This window comes from Macrotis lagotis, chromosome 1 (genome assembly GCF_037893015.1).
Source record: "Macrotis lagotis isolate mMagLag1 chromosome 1, bilby.v1.9.chrom.fasta, whole genome shotgun sequence".
NCBI lineage: Eukaryota > Metazoa > Chordata > Mammalia > Peramelemorphia > Peramelidae > Macrotis > Macrotis lagotis.
In genome coordinates this window covers 391,904,929-391,930,877 of record NC_133658.1, presented here as the reverse complement: position 1 = coordinate 391,930,877, position 25,949 = coordinate 391,904,929, and the positions used below count along the sequence as shown (strand labels likewise).

The window sequence follows — 25,949 nt, the reverse complement described above, 5'->3', positions numbered from 1 at the left end:
CCAAAACGGATTAAGACAAGTATTCTTTTTGAAAGAATTAAAATCACAATCAAGTAAGTATAGTAAAAGTTGGGAAACAATATAAAATATCTGAATTCAAGTTTCCTGATATTTTTACTCATTAAAATTTACATGTATGTTTCTGAAAGGTACTGAAAAAGAAAGGAGCATTTAGACAATCAGAAAACTATTTACCCTGAGACCATATTTATTTGCTTCTTTTTATAGGATACTGGAAAATAATTGTTTATTTATACATGACCCCCAAGTCCCAACATCCCTTATGTTTTATCAATAGAAACATCCAACAAGAAAATTTTTATCTAAGTTTATTTAAGTGTAACAAAGGTAGAACAATGCATGCCAAATGGAAGAAATGTCCAAAGAGACAAAAATATTTAGAAACAAGGACTAGTTTACCAAGAGTGACCACCCAGGTGCCATTAAAACACATGTAGCAATTTATAAATATTACTAGTATAAATTAAATTCAGGAACTGACTCTCAGTTCACTGCTAAAAGTTATCAAATTATTTCCAAAATATTTTATTAGAATTGACAATAGTCATAGTACATAAATGTCAAACAAAATAAATATATTAGACTAAACAAATGAATCCTAAGAGAAAATAGAAATCATCACTCATGGTGCCAGAGAAATACTCCATGTTCTCACATAAAATTGTGAGTATTTTTAATATTCAAAAATATATTAACAAATCTTATATGCAAATTTCTGACATAAAAAGAAAACTGTTTCACATCCTAAATATTTCAACTATGAAACAGAAGGAATTCCATTTCACTAAACTTTCCTAAAGCAGAAATTGCATTTGAATTTGACTCCTCAGATCAAGGTTGAAAATTGTCAGCAAGGCACTCTAGGCTTTTCTCACACCAATTGACCCAAAAGATTTTTTAAGAAATGTTTATTTTCTGTGCATATCATTTGATTTAAAATTATAAATCCCTGAGCACTTTCTCTTCTTCCTCCTCATCACTGTCAGTTACATTAACCTGCTGGATGCTAGAGGGAGTAGATGCAGGAGCTGTGAATACATTCTCTAAGGCTCCAATGTCCAGTTGAGGCATGGGGTTTAAATATTCCTCCCCACTATGGCTATGGCTGTTATAGTAAGAGGCTCCATCCAGGCTCTCACAGCTTCGAGAATCTTCACTGTGTGTACGTTCATCTGGGTAGTCTCTGAAGGGATAGTCTCTATTTAAGGCAGAAAACATAGCCTCATGCTTTTGGTACCTATCTTCATAATAGCCAAGGCATTCTGGCATTGAACTTGGAAAATTTCCATAGCCAAAGGGAGGACGACTATAAGGACACGTGCTGTAGCAAAAAGATACCAAAAAGGAGTTAACTTGGACCTTTTGTTAAATATTTCTTTGCATAAAGACTTAAAACAGAAAACTGACTATATCCTCATTTGGTTCTAGACTGTTACCAGGGTTTTTTTTTTCTGAAACCACTTCATGGATTCATAGCTTTTTTTTTTTAATGTGGTAAAGTAAGCTCGTGACTGAAATACTCACCAGCCCCCATTATCTGCTTCATGCCTCTCACCTTTTGACAAGCTTGATAAGAAAAAGGATTTAGGCCTTCCTCTGCTAAAGCTGCACACCATTTAGGGCTTGGGAGATGCAAGCATGAACAAAGCATGCTAAGAATGTGACACTCAATGAAGTGTGTGACATAACTGTTAGTTACTGCTTGCTTTGAGAGGAAGCTGATGGAGGAAATGTCAATTTTGGTCAATTGATTTTTCTTGGGGGGGGAAGGGAGATGAAAATTCAGTTGCCATTTTTTTTAAAAAGGCAAAAAATAGCATGAAAAATCTATGCATCACCAGAAGGAAGTGTAACTCACTGACATTATTCTATGGTTTTAAAGATTTTGCCAAATTTAGTTTTTAGGGGAAAAATCAGAGGAACTGAAAAAATTATTTTGCTACATCACAAGGGAGTATAAAACAAGTCAGATGACTGCCCTTCAAATCCTTTTGATTCAAGGGGAATAAATGTTAAAGGCTGGAGACATTATTCTCTCCTTTCAAAGGCACAAAACAGGAGTCATACAAGGTATGGAAGAGCTGACACACATGCTTCCCTGTGCTCATGGACTCCATCTAGTGACAAGAAGATGTTAATAAATTTTAACTGCAAATGTCAAGGCAAACTATGCTCTTCTGTTCTTCAATTAACTGCTTACCTTTAAAAGTGTAAAGTGTAATCTGCTTAGTAGACTGTCAGTCCCTATGTAACTTTCCTAAATCACACTCTCTCCATACCAGGGAGATATGTACCCCAACCCCAATTATGCAACTGATCAATAAATGATACTAGAGTCATCCACTGACTTAGTAAAATATCTTCAGATTTTTCTGACAATTGTTATTCTAGAGTAGGCCCTTGTTACTTCATACCTTGACAACTGTAACAGTTCATTATATATGTCTTTTTGTTTTCCCATCATCTTGCCTGTTTATATAGTTTTTTCCTATTTATTTTTAAAGTCCTACTCATATTTCAAGCCTTAATTCAAATCACATTCCCCCACCTCCAATCTCCCACAAATTTATACCACAATTGGAAGCTGGTCTTCATTCATCAAGAGTAATAATATAGGCTTTCATTATGATTATGAAAAATTTTATATGATTTATCTCATCTGATCTTCAAAGAAAAGGAAATCAAGGATCACCAAAATAAGTGGATGTGCCCAAGGACATACAACTAAGGAGTGACAACTCTTTTGACTTTAAGCCTAATGGACTGAAGAATATGAATGTGAGCAAGAAACATCTCTGTACATCAGTACATTGGGAGTTTGCCTTTCAGTGGGGAAGAGAAAACATATACATAAATGATGAAAATGGCACAATAAATGCCATTAAGGGAGGTACGAGAATTGAATTAAGTGAAACAGATGTACAGAAGATAGACCTTTCAGTTGAAGTGATGACAAAAGGCTTCATAAAGCATTCTACAAAGTCCAAAGTCAGAATGGTGTAAGAGAAAAAGTCCAGAATTTTGGAGCTTAGTCCCGAGTCCTGGCTCTGTCAACACCTGAGTAATCTTTTGAACCTCAATTTCTTCAAGTGTGAAATGGAAATATTAATCCTTGCTCTGCCTGCCTCTGATTGTGAGGATGAAATGAGATAACATATGAGAAAATATCATCCAAATGTAAAGTCTTTAAGTTCTAAAAGAAACATACATTTTAAACATTGCATTCATGAACTATAAAACAGTAACACATTCACATAACTCAATTCTCTCAAGGACTGTTTTGGGTATGCCTTTGCAATTCAATGCTAAGGCACTTAAATGCTTGTCAAATTCTATCAAATCACTGAGAACAAATGACATAGTACTTACCTCATCAGACTGTGAGGATCAAATGAAATAATATATATAAAAGGGTTTTCAAATTCTAAAGTAGTAAATAAACATCAATTATTATTCCTCTACTTTCCTTCTGCATTCTCCCCATCAAAAAATGGATACTCAATATCAGAAAAGTTCTCTCCTATATAGACATTAGCCTACAGAAGCATTTCAGGGGCTTCCTACTGGGGTCCTGGAAAAATGCTCAAAAGTATGTGCCATTAATAATGCTCTTCAAGGTCAAAATGGCTATGCGTTATGCAACTCTATTTGCATGGAGCAAAGCAGCTATTCATAAAATCTTAGGATCAAAGATCTAGACCTGGAAGATCCTCTGAGACCATCTGATCCAACCCATTCATTTTACAGACAAGGAGACTGAGATCCAAAGAGATCAAGCTGGTCTTCCTACTGCATTAGCCTAGAGATATGAACTGCACAGATCCATGCAGTTCTTACAATTTAAGGAGAAGGGAATCAGTTCATTAAGCATTTGTTGATAGTTGGATATATTTCATTCCAAAGGAACATGTGCTGAACACCAACATATATGAAGATAGCAAAAACCAGAGTTGGCAGCTTCTTTGAAAATCAGCATGCCCACATCCCAATATATTCCATCATGCAGTTTGGATGTACCAGGCACGGTAAAATTATTATCTCATTTGAGCCTCACAACCACCCTGGGTGGGAGGTGCTAATTTCCCCATTTTACAGAGAAGGAAATTGAGGCAGAGATTTGAGTGACTCTCCTAGGGTCACAAAGCTAATAAGTATCTGAGGTGGAATCTGAACTCGGTCTTCTTGACTCCAGGCCCAGTGCTCTATCTGCTATACACGCTGTCTCACTGCCCCTAGGAGGGAAGCGACTGACATCACCACAGGGCAGCTTCAGGGGGAGGGCTCTAAAGAGGTGAGGCAATGGGCAAAGATATGGTAAGGGAACTGGAATGGAGAGGTGGAGTGGCATCCTGGTCACAGGCTGCAGATGCCGACCTTGTGAAATGTGACAAAGCATAGAAGACAAAGAAAGCATGAAACAAAGATGGAATAAAGGTCTTTCTACATTTGCAGAATAAGTAGCTTGTTTTTTTTAATAATAAAAGAATTATGTTTTAAACATTGCCCTATACAGAATTCAATTTGCTTATTTCAAAAGGACATAAAATAGTCTCCAAATCTAACCCATCAAATTAGTCTTCAAACAGTCTTCAAATCTAACCCATCAAGTCCACAACATCCACTCAACTCTTTATTCTTCTAAAGAGAGTTATTTAGTGCAACCTTTAAATTTCTGATAAACAGGAAATCATATAGCTATTTCCAAGGTAACTTCTTCCCATGCTCTGTTTCTCAAGAACAGAAAGAGGAACCGACCAGCTTCAGGAATCCTGGTCCACGTATGCCCTGATCTCACTTGCAACCTAATACAGGGAATGAAGGGCAAAGGGTCTACAGTCTGAGTGTTAAAAGCAGAAACAATGTGATACTTGCCCTAATGAGGGCCTCTGGACTCTTGAACAGGCTAGGCTGGAGGAAATCATGAGGACTGAGGAAGAAGGACTTTGTGCTTTCTAATATCCCTTTAATTGTATACCCTCAGAATGTTTCTGATCTGAAGAGGGCAGCCTACCTGTAACCCAAGTGGTCTTTTCGAATTCTTTTTTCTGACATTTCCTGTCAATAGCTGAACCAAAATTAGTCCCAACTTCAAACTTTTCCCTCATTTCCCTTTCTTCCAAATCTAAATTCTTCCAAATCTCCAAGTAGACCCTGGAACTCATTTATAATTTCACATGGCACATTTTTTTTATACATTATTCTTACATCAAGTCCAGTTTATTCCAAAACTTCTAATAGTTTTTAGTTCAAATGATGAGATTCATTATTATTGTGAGATTATAAAATAGAGTTAATTACAAAAGATTATTTTTTTCCTAAGGGGATAGGCCTATTTTTTCAAATGTTCTACATTTGAAACCTCTAAGATCTCCAATTGTTCTAGATATTTTTTGTATCATTTCTTCACTTGGAGATTAGAACAGATTATACTGGATCAGAGGTGTCAATGATAGAACCAGATTAATTTATAACTGGAAAACATTTTAAAAAATTAAAAATACAAAAGAAAATAGTTGATGTCAAGACATAGTTTTCAAGTCAATATGCTTCTGTTGGGATCTTCATGTACTGTTTCTATATCAATTTATGCTTTTGAAAATTCCTTTAAGGGTAGGAGACATTTACTCAGAGTGAAAGTGAAGAACTAATCTGAGGAACTATATGGAAGAAGATTCATTATATATAGCATGAAAAAGATTACTGAAGAAACAGATGATATATTAGTTCATAAAAGTAGAAATAAAGATTTCTGAGTCTGTTCCATTAAATGAATCTTACATTAAACTGATTAAACTAATAATCTGATTACCTTTTTTACTCTAGCTCATGGGTTCTTCAACTTTTTTATGTCATATGCTCTTCTATTATTTGATGAAGCCTAGGAACCCTTTTCAGAATAATGTTTTTATATGCATAAAATAAAATATACAGAATTACAAAGGAAACCAATATTTTGAAAAATGGTTATCAAAATATATTTTTAAAAATAAGTTTATTGATCACAGGTTAAGAACCTTTACTCTAGACACATTATGATAATTATATCATCTTAATAATTTCACACATCAGCTAATTAGCTTAGATATGGGGCAAACTTTTTAAAAAAGCATTCCTAATCATATGAAAGGAAAGAAAAATCTCTCACCTGCATTAAGTACAGGATTTCAAGAGTGCAGAAATGGAAAAGAAATCATTTAATTAATTTTTAGATATCCCCTGAGTTTTTCTGACAAGAATCATCTAATCATCAAACAAAAGATCAACCTGTTTATCTAGAAAATATAAGGATCATGCGCTGAATTTCAGGAGTCAGAAGATTAGGGTAACAATACCAATGATGCCTCTTACAGAAATAGCTATATTCTTAACTCTCTCATCTGTAAGATGGAAATAATTATCTGCTACTTACTTCACAAGGTTTTTGTGAGGATTGCATGAGACAACATATATGAAATGTAGCCCTCAAGTACTACCCATGTACGTAGGTTAACAATAGGAAAACAACAGATGAGATAATATGAATATCTGATTTTTCTGTTTAGGAAATCTGTATTTTAGTAAAGATAAACTTCTTCCTTGTACCACCATAGTTTGTTATTAAGACACAATCCTTTGAAATTCCTAAATTAAATGAAGTTCAGCATGTTAATACTGCTTTAACAAGTCAGTCCATTTAATCCTTCACAAAATAAAACAGACATTCAAATACCCAATGTGTAGGACACTATAAAACACCCCAATCACTAACCCTATCCCCTGAATTTTTATATTCAAAGAATCATTCCCAGTAAACTACTACTGCTTTGTAAATGATTAAGAATTTTCAAATTCACATACATTTAAGATTAGAGAGTTCTCATGAATTAACTTAACAAAAAAAGAATTCCTTCCCCAAGAATGTCAATATTTGTAAGACTTTTTAACTCTATAAGCAGTGTATGATTGATTTTAAACTTTCCAACATGGTTTTTCTATTTATTTACCTGCTGCCTAAACATCCTTACAGTTGTCAGGATTCTAAAGTAACAATCATTTCAACCAGATATGGGGTTCAAAGACTGATAATAAGTACCAGTGGAGTGGAATAATTGGGAAAAGCACCACATTTTGAGTCAACTGTAACCAAAGACTAGCTTAGTCATTGACTAGTCAAGTTAACTACAGGCAAATCAGTATAATAATAATAATTCAATAATTCAAGTTAACTACAGGCAGATCAGTATAACAATAATTTTACTACCTATTTCACATGAAATAATGTGCTCAGAGGAGAGCAATTTGCAAATCATGCTTTAAATTTTATATCAGGGCTAAAATCAATTTCTAGCTATAACCCTCTAAAAAATTCACAAGACCCTGATGCTGTCTTTCTCACCCTAGTATATACTATTATAATAATTCTAGCTTTGCAATTTCCAAAGCATATACATATTATCTTATTTGATATCTGATATGTTTAATTATTCACCTTGTAGCTCCTAAAAGCCTTAGAGACCCAAAGACTGAAATGGTACTAAAGGACCAACTTAGAGAAGACAGAGTAATACATCTTCACCAACTCTTCTAGAGGTTTCTGCTATCAATAAGGCATCTGAACGAAATAATATTAGAAGACCTTTTAAGTCTCCATATAATGCTTCATTCATATGTAATACTCACTTCAGCTAAATCCTCTCAATTTATAGAAGGTACCCACTTACTGAAGGTCAGTTACTCAACTTATTTATGACTACTGGTCTGCACTGGGAAAGTGAAAAAGGCAATGGTGAGCAAATGAGTGTCAGAACAAGGGACATATCTTCTGCCCACTGCCTCTTCTGGAGGAAACACTGCTCAAGTATTGACTTGGCAATCTATTTAATTTTGCAATATACAAAAGGTAAAAAGAAAAGTCATTTTGTCTTGGAAGCTTCAAATTTAGAACATGGGTAAATATTTTATATTGCATAAAATCAAAGGCTCTTGCCCTGCCCATTTAACACCATCCCTCTAAGGGAAGACCCCAGGAAGAAAGATATACCCCCAACCCTGAAATTCAGATCCACCCCCTAAACATTTCTGATGTCTGCAAAAGCAAACACAAAACCTGGTGCAGGGGCGGCTAGGTGGCGTAGTGGATAAAGCACCGGCCTTGGAGTCAGGAGTACCTGGGTTCAAATCCAGTCTCAGACACTTAATAATTACCTAGCTGTGTGGCCTTGGGCAAGCCACTTAACCCCATTTGCCTTGCAAAAGCCTAAAAAAAAAAAAAAAACCTGGTGCAAGAAACTCAGGGCCCATCTTCCCCTCCCCTCCCTATCCCATCCCAAGAACTGAAACTCTCCTCTGTTCCAATTTAACTTCCCCATGTCCTTTTTCTGCTAGGCTTGAAGGAAAGGCTAGAAATAAGCCAGCCTAGATAGGATACATTCAAGTTAACACTTTGTCCCTTCAATAAGATCTTTCTTTTGGTGAAGATGGGTGGAGCTGGAAGGAGAACAGCCTAAAGATAGGGAAAGTGGAGCAAGCGAAAACTTGTATCACTACGCAACATCCATGATGTTCAGAATCTTTCTACACCTACCAACTTCAGAACACTTGAAAAATAGAAAGGCTAATAAAAAGATAGTGGAACACTTGCAAGGGATTTCAATGTTTGACTCCAAATTACAAATTTCCCTTTCTAGGCTGTTTAACAAAAATTCATGAAAGAATCAATTTACATGTGATAATTTATATGTAGAAAGCACATGGTGTAGTGAAAAGAGCACTGGATTTGGAGCCAGAAGATATGAATAGGTTTTAGGTACATATCTCTCCACTTCTCTGCACTGGGTCTCAATTTCCTCATCTATAAAACTGAGAGATTTAGGCTAAATTATCTCAAAGACATATTTCAACTCTAAAATACTGACTGAATATGTATTCTGAAAAATCAAAGCAACATAGAATAATTAAAGTAATAAAGAGTATAATCACATTTGAATAACTCAGTTTCTTAGAGTGATAAAGGTATAACCATGCTTGCATAAGTAACTGAGTTCTTCAAATTGACATACATATTGTAAGAGACTTTGATTTCTAAGTTTCATTAAGAACATAACTAACAATTTCTATGTAAAAGAAAAATTCATTTGTTACCTTGATGGGAAGTAGTGAGGTCCAGGTAAGAAGTAAGGGTGATGAAAGGAAAATCGAGGTGGTGCACCAAACAGTGTAGCTGGGTGGCCAATGGGAGGGGGTTGATAGACATGAGGATGTGGAATGGGTGGAGCCTGAGGGATTGGTGTACTTCGGGGACAAGTAGAAACGCTGGGGTACTCCTTGGGGGGCTGAATGGTAGAGGAGGCAAATCTGGCATGAGCAGTACTTGCACTAGTTGGATTTCTACTGGTACTCTCCAAAGAGACTGGGGTTGGTCTCTTTACAGAGCGGTTAGCTCCTGAATGCAGACGATGAGTGTCCGTTTGGGTGGGTCCAGCAAAGCGCTGTGGTGGAAGAGCTGGACGAAGAGGCAAGCTTGGAGCCGGGACGGCCACCTGAGCAGTGCTGGCAACGCTTGGTTGGAAGAGTGTAATAGGACTTGGACGCTGGACTGGAGGAGTAGGTAGCTGGATAGTAGGTGGGGCTTCACCTTAAAAAATAAAAATAGTCTGTATCCATTACTAAAATCATGATACAACTAATCAAAGTAAATAACTTAACTGTATTCTTTCCCTAAACTTCTATAAGAAGGAAATTTTCAGATTGGTCCAGAATGTTCTGTCTAGCTCATTTTGGGATAGAAATAGAGTGTTTCTAAGTATAATTCCTCAAGGAAATTAGAAAGAATAGTTTTGGTAGTTAATGGTTGCTTGCTTTTCCTAGAGAAAGAGCTGCTAATTGGGAAATTCACACATTTGTAGAGAGGAAAAATTAGAAAACATATACATACATATATATATATATTCAAATATATAATCACCATTAAAATTAATCCATTCATTCAACAAGCATCAAGTTAATTTAGGACCCAGAATAGTAAAACCAGTAATATCGTATCAATATAACAGGCACTATGTTATAGAAACTTCAAGGTAAATATGTTTCAGTCTGATTTAAAAAATTGATTTTCACTAGTCACCTAACTTAGAGGAAAGAGCAATAAATCTGGAATCAGATTACGAAGGTGATTTTAGTTGGATTTTAAAAGAATGACAAAAATTTAATCTGAAGGAGAAAAACTCAAAGAAATTGAGATATACTGAAGATAAACTGAAAAAGTAACTAAGGTTAAATAAGAATGGGCTTATCTAAAGGAAAATTTTGAAGAGGAAAGTAACAAGTTATCCAAAAGGAATAACAGAGCAGGAAAAACTGTCAAATAAAGAGATCAACTAGAAAAAATATCAAATAAAAGAGAGATTTCCCCATTTAAAACAACTGAGATAATTGTCAAACTGGTAACAACAGGAGTCTTTGCAAGGCACATATTCAAGTCAAACCAAAGAAATCTCCCAAGACTTGTCCAAATGGATGAACACTACCCACTTCAAGTGCTCTCATAAGCAAGTGACACTAACAAAAGTTAGTTCTGAGTTCTGGGCAAGACCAAAGGGGCATAAAATGTTTTCATAATTCAAGGTAAGAGATATAGAAGATTCGAATCAATTTGGGAAGTAAGAAACTGACTAAGAAGATGCTATCTGAGAGTGGAATTTGGATTTCTGAATCATAGCTGCTACTTTAAGGATGGAGCAAAAATAACAAAAGCTGATAGAATCTATTTGCTTGTTGTCTTGAATAGCTAATTAAAACAACTATTAAATAAAAAAAGATAGAGGTAAAAACAATTTCCTATGTATGCCCACCCAAGCTAGATATCATAAAAAGTAACCTCAATGAAGGAAAGAAATTAAAACTCCAAAATATCACAGAAGAAAGGAAACAATAGTAAGACCCATGCCTCAAATATCTATGTGTAAATGTCTTAAAACAAGTAAAATGAAATAGAAATCTATGGCAAGCTTTAAAGCCATCACTGAGACTTGATTAGCATGAAACCCAGGGCCGGAATATGTCTCTGGATGGATGTACCTTATTAAAAAGAAATAGGATAAGGTGGCTAGGTGGCACAGTGGATAGAGCACCGGCCCTGGAGTCAGGAGTACCTGAGTTCAAATCTGACCTCAAACACATAATAATTACCCAACTGTGTGGTCTTGGGCAAGCCACTTAACCCCATTGCCTTGAAAAACTAAAAAAAAAAAAAAAAAAATAGGATAGTTAAAGGGGAATCAGTTGGGGTTAAGTGTAGAATAAGAAGGAATAAGAAGGAATATTCATGTAATGAAATCTGGGATCTAGAGGGGGAAGCATTGGGGTCAGTCAGAGGGATAAGGGGCAGGTATGAACACTAAGAAGATAACCTCCCATGAAAAAATTAAGGAACTAGAAGGTTGTGTTGTGGTAAACAATTGAATTAAGATCAATAGAGGTGGAAATAGAAGCAATTTTAATTGTAGAGGCTCCCTAGAAAGAAAGAAGAAATAGTTGAGGAATTCAAGAAACTATCATAAGCCTGGAGAAGAGGTATAATATAACAGTGAAGAGTAGTGGGAGAATTCAATTGCCCAGACAGCTGCGAGGGTGTGCTCTCTTCCCCCAACTCATTTATATTCTCTCTCTCTCTCTCTCTCTCTCTCTGTCTCTCTCTCTCCAAAATAGAGAAGCTACTAACTTTTTATTTTTCCTTTATAATCATTTCATCCTTCACAAAATGGAGAAACTCCATTCTGGATTCTCACCAAAAGAAAATAATTGATTGTTGGGTGGAAATAATAGGAACTTGGGGGGGGGGATGAATATCTCCTCTTAGAATCTGTGATAAAGGAGAATAAAAATAGGCAAAGGTTAACATGTATCCTAAATTTCTGGACAATAAATTTCAAAGTGTTCAGAGGAAGGGCAGCTTGGATTTCCATGAACCACAGAGAATTCTACAGAAGTCAATGAAGAGAAATGCTGAAGGATGAAATTCTAAAGACAGAAAAAGGAAACAATTCTGTTGAGGAAGAAAAATGGGAGTTGCCTATGAGACTGATATCCAAGCACAGGGATAGCACTAGCCGATTATTGATTATAAGAAGGTATAAAGAGAAAACAGAAGTGAGTTCATGTAAAAGGATGAACACAAGAGCATGGCATGGTCATTTTAAGTGTCTGCAATGCTAACATTCCCCAATAATCTAAGCCTGGCAAGGAAATCTACAGCTACTAAAAAGGATTGGGGTAGGAGAGAGATGGGTTATTTTTTTAACTTATAAGGGGACTAGAGGAGGATTAAAGGAGAGAAAATTGCTGCTTGGGAAGAATGCAGTGATAATAATTGACAACAGAGAATACAGAGATGGTCAATACTTATTTGTCTCTAGACAAGGAAAAAGAATAGAACAAAATGCTAAGGGGAAAATTGATACCCAAAAGAGCACCTAGCTGCCCTTGTTGAATTCAAGTCACATGGCCTATATGAACCATATCTGCAAATTGGCAAAGATCCAAAGGTTTCTGAGAAATCCAGAAATAGGACACTAATGTAAAAGAGCAAAAAGGGAAGAGAATAGTTTGAACAATATTGGATAATGATCTTGACTTCAATTATTGGGAAGCTTCTACAATGGGCAATTGAAATCATTGAGATCTGGAAAAGGAAATAAAGAAATAATATAGCTTTATCAAAAACAAATTATTGGAGGCAGTTAGGTGGCACAGTGGATAGAGCACTGGTCCTGGAGTCAGAAGGACCTGAGTTCAAATCCAGCCTCAGGCACTTAATAATTACCAAGTGTGTGACTTTGGGCAAGTCACTCAACCCCATTGCCTTTAATAAAAAATATGTAATAAAAAATTATTGACTTTAGCTGCATTCTGTCTGTGGGCTGAGTCACACCATATGGAAAGGAGGAAAGACCTAAGAGTCACCTATTTCTCTCCCACAACCTTCTTAAGTCATTTGAAAAACCTGATCCTTAGGTCCTAAGTGGAAATAATGGAGTTTCCAATCTGGCCCGGGAGTTTAGGAATCTGGTGTCTTAAGCTTGATGTTTCAGCCAGCCCAGCAGCAAGGGTTTCATGGATCCCAGTCTGGCAAAAGCTGGCACTGCCTGCTTTGAATCTGAACTTGTTATGAAACCAGATTCTGTTGTGGAGTCCACTTAAGACTACATTTACCTACAGCACTGAGAATACAAAGAAAGCAGTCCTTGGCTTTTGAAAAGGTCATAATTTATGCATGAGATAATTGGGATACATGGATGATGATGTTTGTCCTTCATTCATAAAAAAGACCACAATATCAGGGAGGCTATGTCATGACAAACACATGAATTGGATTTGAGTAAGAGGATGCTGTGCTAAATCACAAGCCTCATTTTCTCCTCCAGAATCTTCTGAGTCCACTGACAAGATAGGCAGCTGGAAAACTGGAGATGGCCCTGGATGCGAGGCAAAAAGAGTTAAATGACTTGAAGGTCATACAACTAGTAACTGTCAAGTGTCTGAGGCAAGATTCAAACTCCTATCCTTCTGACTCCAAAGCCAGTGCTCTGTCCTCTGCACCAATTAGCTACATTAGAATTACTGAGAAAGACTTCCTGTAGAAAGGGGATTTTTAGCTGGGATTTTTAGCAGAGATAAAGAGGACATTCCAGGTCTAAGGGACAATCAGTAAAAATGTTTAGGAATAGAGAGATGAGCTATCTTGCTTGAAGAATAGTAAGAAAATAATTGTCCTTGGTGTGAGAAGTGGGGATGGCAGAGGAGTAGATAAAATAAGAAGAGCTATGTAGGAGTGGAGGGAAAGGCTTGTGACAAAGGATTTGAAGAGAATTTAATATTTAATATTTGATCCTGAAGGTGGCAAATAACAATTATAGTTTATTGAATAGGAGGTGATACTGTTAGATCTATCTGTACTTTTTAGTAATAACACTTTGAAAGCTGAATAAAAGATAGACAGCAGTGTCTACACCAGAGTGGTGGCAGTATCAGAGAAGACATGCAAGAAATGTTACAAAGGTAAAATCAACAAACTTTGGTATAGATTGGACATGGAAGAATGAGAATAAGGAGTCAAGGATGACCAATCTAGAGAACCAGTAAGATAGTGGTACCTTTGACATAAAATGAAAGTTTGGAAGAGAGGAGTGCTTTGGAGGAAAAATTATGAATCAAGATTTGGATCTGTTAAGTTTAAAATATCCATAGACATATCTAATATGCAACTGGGATATAATACTGGAGTTCAGCAGAAAGGTCATGACTGAGTAAGTAGATGTGAGAATCAACAGCATAAAGAAGATAATTGAATCCATGGTAGCTGATGAGATCATCAAGTGAAATAGTATAGAGAGAAGAGAAGAGAGCCCAGGATAGAGCCCTGTGGGACAACCTTGGTTAGCAACATGACTTGAATGAAGATTCAGCAGAAAAGACTGAAAGATAGGAAGAGAACCAGGAGAGAGCAGTATTCCAAAAACCCTAGAGGGAGGAGAGAATCAAGAAGAAAGTGATCGACCAAAGACTGCATAAGTCAAAAGAGATCAAGATTGAGACCTCAAACACCTATTAAAGACAATCCTTCTCAAGAAGTTTAGCTACAAAAGGTAGGTCCTTCAGTGGAGAACCCCAGAGTTCTGTCCTTAGTCTTTTATGTTTATTTTACATTTTTAACAATAACTTAGAGAAAGGTCTTTGTATCAGATTTACAAATAAACAATGAGAGAAGGGACAGCTAATGCCTGGGTGACAGAGTCAATATCCACAAATTCTGGATAGGCTAGCGGACTAGGTTAAATTTAATAAGATCAATTTCACTACTGATAAAATCTTATACTGGGATTCCAAAATTCAATCTCACAAGTATAGACAGGATTAGAGTACAGTTTATCTGAAAAAAAAGATCTGAGATGTATAGCAGGCAATAAACTTAGTAGGAGTTAGCAGTGTATGTAATTTTTTATTGCATTTAAAAAGGGATACCTTTCAGAAGGAGGTACCAGTTTCTCTGGATCTTGCTCTTGGGTGAAACCATACCCACAATTCAGGAAGTGAATTGATTAAGTTGAGAAGGCCCAAAGGAGAGGAAACCATGATGATGAAGCTCTTCGAGTCCCAGTTCTATGAGAGTATAGCTAAAGGAATATTTGGGATGTTTAACTTGGAGAAGAAAATGCTAATGGGGGCCCATGATAGATTTCTTTAAGTATTTGATGTGATGTCAAGAGGATACAAGATTAGAACTGTTCTATTTGGATCAAGAGGCCAGAATCTATAGCAATAGATGGAAATTGCTAGACCTGATGTCAGGAAAAGGTACCAATTTTTAAGTCAGGAGTATTCAAAAGTGGAAGGGAAAGAGAACAGGATGGAAGACTATTTGTGTGATAGTGTAATGGGGACTTCTTTGGAGGATGGGTTAAAGGGGGAGGTGTCCTTTAACTCAAAAATTTTCTGATTCTGTTTTCTAGATTTGAGTCCTGCCCCTATCACTAACTATTGGTGTGACCTTTGACAGGTCATCTATTATCTCTAAATACGTCCTGTTGTTTCTAAATAAAACTAACATGAAAGATGCAATTTCAAGGATACATTTTGTTGACAAAAATTTTGCTATCACAGATAGAAGGAATATAAGGAGAATAAAGATATATTTCAGAATATGGATTTACTGTTGCTCATTCATGGCTTCACTGTGTAGCCTCTTCTCATTCTCCAGAAGAGGGAAGCTTTAAGGTTCACCTCTGAGAGGGGCATTCTTTTATCTCTGTGTCATGACATTCTACAGAGCACAGTGTGGGCCTTCTATACTTTCTGGTGACCAAGTGGACCATGGAGGTCCTTTAGTTGGAGTAGATGATCTCTATGGTGTATCCCAGTTTCTAAATCCCCTAGTTTCTCCTCAGTTGGGCTGGCCTATCTGAGACAGTTTCAGTGCTTCAACTGTAGCCACCAACTCAAATTGAGAACAAAAACTTTTCCTTCTATGTTCAGCTGACTTTATTAAAAGGACTTTTCCAGGGGATTTAAGCAACATATCTCTATATACATTGCAGATGGCTTTCTTCTTCATTTGGACAAGAATGGTTTTCTGTTTGTCAAGGGCAGCTAAAGAGTTCCTGAAACAAAACACTTCATTAATAATACTTAGAGGTACTGCAGCACCTCTCTGAGAGGAATGCATATTTTATCTGATGACACAAAACCATTTTATGTTAGAGGAATTCATTTGAGAGAGGAAAAGCCCAAATAATAGACAGAAGTAGGAGATGGCAATGAGTTTCAGTCATAAAAAGCACTTCACTACCAGGATTACTACTTGGCAGATTATCTAGAAGGTTGAATGGTTCAAGTTGAGTATTGAGAATTAGTGCCATGAAAATTCCTGATTAACATCCAGTTTAGGTTGTTCTAAATGAAAATGAATTCTAAAACTTATAGTCCTTGAAATAGTACCAGTTCATGTGCTAGAATTGTGAAAGAAATTCTTAACATATGGACGAGATAATGGCAGAAAAAAGCATATGCATATATATATATATGTATATTTACACATTTATATATACATACATACATACATAAATTAAAAAGGAGCTGGTAGACCTTTTGAGAAAGGTATAATTTGTCCTAGGATTAAGGCAAAATGGCAGGATTTTTACCGGTGAGAAATGAAAAGAATATCAAAACAGTCTTAAAACTAAAAGTTTATGGAAGTTCAATGAAAAAGAAGTGTAATGGTAGTGGGAAAGAAATCCAACAGCAGGATGAAGAAATATGTAGAAACCAAAATAATGGAACACTCATCATATGTGAATGATGCCAAAAAAAAGACAGAGCCAAAATATTTAAATGTCCTTATGAAAATTTCTAATGTCTTTAAAATAGAATGACTAAAATGCCTGATTGGAGGCATTATAAAGATCAACTCTCTGAATCTGTTATCCCAGATAATGCCTCATATATGATGCTGCCATTCTATAAATTGTATAGAATGGATCAGGATGGGATAACAGCTGGGAATGTGATAATCTATTTTATGGTAACATGTTGTACAATAAAAAATTTATAAAAGACTTTGCAGTACTAGATAAGTATGTGGCAACAGACTTATACCATTGGTTACCTGACCAAGAAAATGAAACTAAGCTGGGCTTGGGTAAAATCTAGAATGCTAGATTTCAAAGTAGTAAGGAATACTTTTGTAATTCATATATGAGTTGGCTGAGTACTTTAAGAGGTTAAGAAAGTGTAACAAGTTGTTTTGTATAAGACAACGATTAGCTTCTAGAGCAAATTACTGTACAATCTACAAGAAAAAGCAATAGACTCAATTCTGGGTATTAGAAAAAACTGGTGCCAAATGTAATATGAATCTGAGAGTTAATGGTTTTAAGACATTTCAATGTAATTAATCTGAGAGAAGACAAAAAATTATATGATTATTCATTTTTAAGTATTTTCAGAAGCAAATCTAAAAAAAGGCATAATTCAAGTAAGAAACTCATAGGAGTTGTAGGAGCTGATTAAAAATATCATGCTGGCAACCTATACAAAATGTATGCCAAAGACCAAAAGGACCAGACTAACTGGTTAGGAAAAAGTTATCTAATAGAAAAATGTAAAAATATGTCTAAGTAGGGAGAACAAAAAAAAACCCAAAGATCAAGGAAAAGTAATTAAGTTAGATGGGGGAAAAATTCAAATTCAAGGACGACTTTTTGAGGAAAGTTAATGTTAAAAAGTTTCCTACAAACGTCACAAGCAGGAAGCTAGCAAGACAGGGAGATCATCATTGGATCATTATGGCAGAAATGGCAGTATTCAGAAGATGAAAATCATATACCAGTGGTTCAATAAGTTCTTTTAGTCTTTATTAATAAAGAGTTTCAGAAAGCTCCCCAAAGTTTTTTAAGGCAGTCAAACCAAAAATATTAAAATAATGTTCTAAGTAAGGAGTTTTAAATCTTTTTATAGCATGGACTCCTCTGAGATTCTGGTGGAGTCTTTGACTCTATTAAAATAATATTTTGAAGAGCATAAAACAAAAATCTATAGAATTACCAAAGAAATCCATTATATTGTAATTATCAAACTCTTCATAAAAACTAATATAGACACATTAAATCCAAGAACACCTTTTGCTAGACTCAATTTACAAACTACATGTTTTAGAGGAACTAAAAGTACAAAAAGTATAAAATAAAAATAAAATATTCTCTATTTTTATAAATGATCACTGTTCCAGATAACTGATAGGGTATCAATATAACTTTCAGCTATAGGAAGATCCCCAGATGTTATCCTTGAAACTACTGACTTCTAAAGGTCATTTCCATCTCTAGAAACTCATAAATGGTTTAAATATGAAAGAATTGTAATATACCAATTGTGTTATTTGAGAGACAGAGATGAAAGACTGAGGACAATCAGTAGATAGAAAGCAAAGGAGAGATGGGGAAGAGACAGTGAGGCACAGTGAAAAGAAAACTAGATTTTTGAGTCTGAGAAAACTTCAGTTCAAATCCTGACTTCAATTTGCTACCTGTTGACTTTGAAAAATCAATTAGCTTCTCTTCAATTTCCTCATCTTGTAAAATGAGGGTGTTGGACAAGATTACCTTAACAGTTCCAGGTTTAAATACAATTTAGTAGAAGAGAAGGTCATGACTGAATAAATAAATATTAATGTTGGGATCCCTGCCAGGTTTTGATAGAATCACACATCTCATAAATTACCTAAGAAGACATAGAAAATGTCCAAGTTTAGTCTGAAAAGATAAAAGAGAAAATAAGATTGTTGTCTACAAAGTTATGAAAATCATGAAGAAAGTCAATATAAACTTGTTTGATAATTTTAACAATAGGAGAATCAAGAAATATCATTTGATTCTTAAAGAAAATCGATTTGCAACATGGAAAAGTAATACTTGAGCTATTGGGAAAATTTATGCTACTTAAAAGAAAATTAAAAATATAAACAAACTCAAAAAGAATAAATTAAAATATGGTAAATCTAAAATCTGTTATTCTGAAGCTAACTTTTTGAAGTTGATATGCAAAACATTAGTTTTACCCTACTCACCTCTTGCCAACCCCCCCAAAAAAACTCTTATTGGCACTATCAGTAACAGTCTACTGAACTTGAACGTAACACTAATCTTCACCAAAATGAAAACCTTTATAAACAAGACATTAGAATGTTTTATTCAGTAAAACTACACAGGAGCTACACAAAAATAGAGAATCAAACAGATATTTAACTGTTTACGAGGTCAATTATCTCATTTTAAGACAACAAAAAAAAGATCTTTCATGATCTCAAAGTATGAGAATTTTCATGAAATATCTTCAGAATATTTTTAGAAAACAGAGAGATTCCCATTTCCTTAGTCCTGTATTATATATAAAATCCTTATATTCATCTAGTTGAAACCTGATTTTCTTGAGAGATCTAATTTATTTTACGTGGAATGTATGTTACCCATTTGCAAATCTAGTGTTTTAATATGGTGATAAATCCTATTGGAACTTTTCAATTAATTTTTAATCTCTTCTCATTTTTCTCATTTCTCATTTCTAGCTATTCAAATTCTAAAATGTTAAGTGTACATGGGTATTCATCCATATATATCATAACTAATTTAAAAGTTAAGCCTGCATTTATACATATAAAAATAATTGACTTTCTTTTTTTCTTTTTTTTTTTTGCGCAAGGCAATGGGGTTAAGTGGCTTGCCCAAGGCCACACAGCTAGGTAATTATTAAGTGTCCGAGGCCGGATTTGAACTCAGGTACTCCTGACTCCAGGGCCGGTGCTCTATCCACTGCGCCACCTAGCCACCCCAATAATTGACTTTCAACAGCAAAACTAACTTACCAACTGGATGAGTGATAGTGTTCTGAAGGTTGGGGATAACCACAGAATATGTAGGTGAGCGATAAGGATAAATTGTTGTTGGATTTGTAGAGATGATATTCTGCGTAGTACCAGAAAATACAGTGGACACACTTAGGGGGAAGCGTTTTCGTTTGCCTGGACGTGGTTGATAAACCCAACCTATGGAAGATTAGATACCATTTGTAATTTGAATATAGATAGATAGATACATACATGCATACACATATGCATACATACATACTATTCCTGTGTTCTTACATAACTGTTGACTATATTTGAAAAAAGCAAAGCATCCTATAGCAGACAAGTATTCTATTCTATGTATTTAAATTTACTATGCAAATATACACTTTTAAAAGCTTCTGAATAGTAGTCACTGTAATCCATAATTAAAGGAGGAGCAATTAAGGCATAGAAAAATTTAATGTAATTATACTGTCAGTGGAAGAATCAAGATAAAAGGCCATTATGTAAGGGTTCTAAAGTTATTAATCTACCTAAAAGATAATGTTCCAAATTTATAAAATATTACTGGTGCTGGTTTATTTAATGGTCTCTTTATGCCTAGTCACTATTTTTTGGTGGTGGTGGTGGTGGGGTTTGTTTCTGACTTTAAAAAGGAACAAAAGAGGATCAATATACTACAAATCTTCAATTCAACAAACACTGCAGCCCCATTTGTCATACCAGTAAGGATTTACACAAGTTTAAGCTTACTATCTTTACTGTAAGAGGGGAAATAAACTCATTTCTTATTTTATAATGACTAGGGAAAAATACAACGAAAGGCAAAAGCAATGTTTTGATAATCACATGATACTGGAAAGCAGTATAATGACAACTCTTCACCCTCATGGGGTCATTTATACAAGGGTGCATTAAGTATTATTCTCTTTTGATATAACTAACAGTTTTTTACTTTCTACATAGCTTTGCAAAGTTGAAATCAGGACATACATTTCATTTCACTTTTCTAAACCCAAGAAAATTTAACAGACCTTTATATCTTTTCCCATGCGTCTTTTTCTCATCTAGAAGCTACTCAAAATGAAGATTTAACAAGAAACTCATTAATCCCTTATATAGTATTTTAGGATATAAAACAATGATTTCCCCCAACACACACACACACACACACACACACACACACACACACACACACACACAGCAGCTAAGCTTGTATATAAATAAAAATCCCTTGGTTTACCAAGCTTTCTTTTTTTTCCTTTTCTTTTTTTTTAGGTTTTTGTAAGGCAAATGGGGTTAAGTGGCTTGCCCAAGGCCACACAGCTAGTTAATTATTAAGTGTCTGAGACCAGACTTGAACCCAGGTACTCCTGACTCCAAGGCCAGTGCTTTATCCACTGCGTCACCTAGCCACCCTTTACCAAGCTTTCTTAAGCTAAATTCTATCAAACTACTACAGTGACCAAAGGCAGTATATTGCAGTAGCTATGTTGCTAGCCTGGAAACTAAGAAGATCTGGGTTTAAGTGCTGATTCTGACATAGTCTAACTTTGTGACTGGGCAGGTCTTTTCTCGGGATAGTAAGACTGTTTCAGAAAAATTATCTACCTACATTGATAGAGGCAGTTTCCTCATATGGAAACTGCATATACCAATGAAATCACATGTTCAGTCACTATCTCTACCAAGGTAAGGCACCACTTTTTGAATTCATAGCTATATTTATTACTGAGATAAAAAAGAAAAAATCATCAGTCTCAAATATTAACCCAATGTCTTAATTCAAAGAAAAACATGAAAAAAGATTTGTCTTTCTTTTGATTACCAGGAAATTCTTCTCTGTGCTTTTCTTTAATTTTTTGTGCTTCATCATAATAAGGTTTCTTTTGTTCTTCACTAAGTTTGTTCCACTCTAACCCGAGTTGGACGCTGATTTCTGCATTATTGGCTGCTGGGTTAGCTTTGGCTAGGGCTGGCCGATGGATTCTTGCCCAGACCATAAATGCATTCATGGGTCGCTTCACATGGCCATTTCTGTCCTTACTGAAGGGAGTATCAGGTATTCCTATGAGATAAAAATCAATAGACTGAATAAATGAGGGATGAACATACAGTTTTATATAAGAAAGTACCTCTATCTCCTCAACTCAATTATTTATAAAGCATTGGAAAAAATCCAAACTATACTTAGCAAAAGAACTGCCAGTATTCCAGAACTTACAGTCCCTGAACTCACCATTCTAAACTGTAGCTTAGAATGACTCTCCTTTTCCTTAACAGAGAACAATACGCTTGTTGAAAACATAAGTAACTGTTGGCTTATTACTTCTATGAACTGTACCAAATACCTTGAAAATGATTGTCATACAGCTAGTCCCCATTAATAATTTCCCTTATATAATAAACCAGTGAATATTTATAGGAGCAAAATGAGTTATAATCACCAGTTGTTTTTTTACAGCATGTTTAATTATTACCGCTAGCCTCATTTCCAGAGATTGAATCATAAATAAATGAAAAAAGCTGGTTTTCTGTCCTTGAGGCAAGTCACTAATCACAGTAAGGAGGATGGATTCTACATCTCTGGAAGAGCTCATTGTCTCAACTTCCTCTTAGTTTTGTTTTCCTTTTATAAATGAGATCTAGGTTGAAGCAAAGATGCAAACAAAAGAAAGGAAGCAAGAGCGTTTAAGGAAAGGACAAACTGAAGGGGTACAGTGGTAAAATTATTAAAAAGCTTAATAAATGTTAGGTAACTGATATAGAAAGAAATAGAGTAAGAATGGAGGAGTGAATTAGGAATAATACAGTAAGAATAGAAACTACCAAAAAAAAGAAAAAAGCTAATATGAGAAATGGTATTAAAAATATAAATTTTGTAGAGCATGCAGACTGAACTAATGAATAACAATTAGTCATTGCTATGTACTTAAGTACTGGACAGAAATATTTATTTGCTAATCTGACGTTGGTAATTACAAGGCATTCATTCCTTCAGAATAACTTTTCTAATCTAAGAAATTTGGCAATAAGTTATAGTTATTTCCATACCTTAATTATTTTGTTTTCAAATGGAGTGAATACTATGAGGCCCAAGAAGAAATTTTATCTATGTTTGAGTTACCTCTTAAAATACAGAATTTTATGTGTGTGCTATTCATAACCATTTACTGTTTATCTTCTGAATTTTTTTTTGCCTTATACTTCCCAATGATACAATGTTAAAGTTAATAGTTACATTTTAGCTGCTATTTTCAAAATGTTAATTTGCACACTATGTCTAACCAAATGTTTATATTTCTGCTTGGGTGCATTTGGCCATTTTAAAGTTTTATCTCTAGTTCTTGAAGTATTGGTTTTTTAAGGTGTTTAGAAATCATACACCTGTTTTTGTGTTTCACTGGAAAACATACAATTCAATTGGAAGTGATACCTGTGCAGACTTTACAATGCAAAAGAATCAGAGTTCCATCATTTTTTCCCCCTAGTTTTTGCTTCTGAATTGCTGAAATGTCAGCTATGGGGCAACACGGAAGAAGCTTTGAAAACCATATTGCCCTGCTGTCTAATACCTGCATCTGAGGGAAGCACGGTGAGTGGGACATCTTTGGTTTCAATTTTTACTGAAGGCTCCAGTAAGGATTGCATTTTTATAGGCACTGGTGTCAGAGGCACCTTAGTCAATCGTATCAGCTCCGAAGGCGGAGGTCCCTGAAATTGGATTCTGGCCCCGGGGGGCACAGTATGAAGACTCAAGGGGATCCTCAGATCTTGTGAATGTGGGCCAAATCCACTGGGAGGCTGAGCCAAAATGACATCCTTGTTGGAATGGAGCAGGCCATTGGATGCGGGCGGCTTGAGCTGGGGAGCGTCCTTGCCATGCCTGCAGTCCTCGTGCATCCCTTCGGGCTCCTCAGTCTTTATGGCTCCTTCCCTCACGGGCCCGAGGCCTTTGCTCTCCCCATTGCTCCGGGCCATCTCCCGCCGGCCCTCCTCTAGCTCTGCCTTGCTGCCCTTCCTCTCCTCCGCCGCCGGGCCCGGGCCTTCCCCCTTGGCCCCTCTGGCAGCCCTGGGGCCCCCCTCGGCGCCCCTCCTGGCCAGCGGCTCCGGGCCGCCCCCGTCCCTGGCCGCCAGCACCTCCAGCTTCTCGGCCTTCACCTGCAGCACCCTGGCGGCAGGGAAGTGCTGGGGCGGCGGCGGCGGCTCCCTCCGGCCAGGGGCGCCGTCCCCGGGCCCCGGGGCGGGCGGCAGGAGCAGCACCTGCTCCGACTTCACTTGCAGCAGCCGGGCCGGGCCGGGCGCCGCGGCGGCGGGGGGGGCGGGGGGGCTGGCCCGGGGGCGTGGCGGGCTCCTCGGCGGCGGGGCCGGGGTGCAGGAGCAGGATGGCGGGGGCGGGCGGGGCGGGCGGCGGCGGCGGGGGGCTGCTCCGCCTTCACCTGCAGGAGCAGCCGGGGGGCGGCGGGGGCCGGGCCTCGCGGGGGGGGGCTGCAGCTCCCCGGGGGCTCGGCACGGGGAGGGGCTTCGGGGCCCCGGGCCCGGGCGGGGAGCCGGGGGGGACTCGGGCGGCGGCTGAGGGGGCTCGGCCGGCTGCCGGCAGGGGGCGCCCTCGGCCGGGGGCAGCGAGAGCAGCGGGGGCAGGGCAGGGCGGAGCGGGCGCGGCGGGGCCCCCCGCGGCGGTTGGCGGGGCGGCGGCGGCGGCGGCGGCGGCTCCGGCCGGGCTCTCTCCATGGGGGTGCGCGGGGGCGGGGGGGGCCCGGCCCGCTCCCGGATTGTGAGCTCAGCCGTTTGTTGGCGACCCCCCTTTCGGTTAAGACCCTTCCAAACCCTTTGCTACCCAGAACGCTACGCGGTTCAAAATGCAGCGCCCCGGGACGGCGCCGTCCAATCGCAAGCTAGGGGGAACCCCAGCCCCTCCAATGACAGGCGCGCTTGCCCTCCCTCCGCCCACCCCCTTCCTTCTATGGACTGCGCCTCGCGCCGGGCCCTCGAATCACCGAGGCCGGCACGTGCGCCCCATTTTTCTCCCTCTCTCTCCCAGAGTTCTCTCCTGGCCGTTGTCCGTAGTTACCCACTTCCCCGGCAGGAGCGCCCGACAATGGCGTTTCCCTGGAGACGCGGGGGTTCCACGCCATTGCCCGGGGGTCAGCCCTCGTGCGCCTCACACGTGGGGGGAGCCGCCCGACCTCCGCGGCCCATGGGGCCCACGCCGCCCTGGCCGAGGCGTCGAGGCAGGCACCGAGGCAAGGGCTTTAATTACTGTTTGGCGTCTAAAACAAAACAAAAACAAAGAAACAGAAAGAAAAGAACAAAGAAAACCCCAAACCATTTCACATATCTGGAGCCCTCCTTAGGAAGGTCAGCTTTGACCTCGTGCAAGAATCGGCACAGGCAAATGCAGAATTGAATTACTTCTTCAAGTAGGGAGTGCTTTGGGGCAGCATTGTCACGTTTGAAAGCAAACGGAATAAGAGAAATTCAGCCATGATTTCCTACCCTCAAAATGGGGTTTTGGCTTAAACTGAACACTAGTCTTTAAAATTACGATTTCAAAGCAGGATTGTCAAACTCGTTTCTTTTTTAATTACAAGACCATGGTGGGAGTCAGACAACTGGGTTCCAATCCTGATTTTGCTACTTATTCTCTAATTGGTAGATAGACAAAAAGCACTTACCTTCACTGAATCTCAGTTTCTTCATCTGTAAAAGGAGGGTGTTGAAGCAGAAGGTCCCTTCTAGCTCTATAAGCTTATGTTCTATATTCTTATGTTCTATGTTCCAGTAAGACACAATAAGCTTCTGTGATAATATGCTCATCAAATAGCTGTTTGGCAACTTGACAACCTTAGTTTCTTCACATCCTGAAAACTCCCATAGCCACCACTATCCCTACCACCATCACCATCATCATCCCTACCACCACCACCACCTCATCCTCATCCTCAAATTCCCTTGATAGTCTAAGGCTTTACCACAGTGAAAGAATATATTATCCATATTCTAGATCCAGACCTGTTTTAGTGATGTATCTCAGATTCTTAAGTTGCAGATA

At 37.6% G+C, this 25,949-nt stretch overlaps 1 protein-coding gene and 1 long non-coding RNA gene across 3 annotated transcripts in view; one reads left to right on the top strand and one right to left on the bottom strand.

The window, feature by feature from the left end:
• Positions 1-308: 308 nt before the first annotated feature.
• On the bottom strand, positions 309-25,635 carry SOX30 (SRY-box transcription factor 30). 2 transcript variants are annotated; one of them, XM_074230163.1, is made up of 5 exons: positions 23,473-24,918; positions 21,726-21,965; positions 19,913-20,092; positions 9,142-9,634; positions 309-1,342 (listed from the first exon to the last, which is right to left on the bottom strand). In XM_074230163.1, exons 1-5 carry the CDS (start codon positions 24,626-24,628, stop codon positions 961-963), a joined length of 2,451 nt encoding a protein of 816 aa, XP_074086264.1. In that variant the 5' UTR covers positions 24,629-24,918; the 3' UTR covers positions 309-960. The 2 variants fall into 2 exon arrangements, with proteins under 2 accessions (XP_074086264.1, XP_074086268.1); XM_074230167.1 differs by lacking the exon at positions 23,473-24,918 and adding an exon at positions 25,573-25,635 and having other exon boundaries at positions 311-1,342.
• The window catches only part of LOC141518292 (uncharacterized), a 38,551-nt gene continuing 27,023 nt past the window's right edge, over positions 14,422-25,949 (top strand). Inside the window, exons 1-2 of the long non-coding RNA XR_012477148.1 lie at positions 14,422-14,642; positions 23,389-23,492. This is a non-coding gene — a long non-coding RNA (uncharacterized LOC141518292). The remainder of the gene's footprint in view (positions 14,643-23,388; positions 23,493-25,949) is intronic.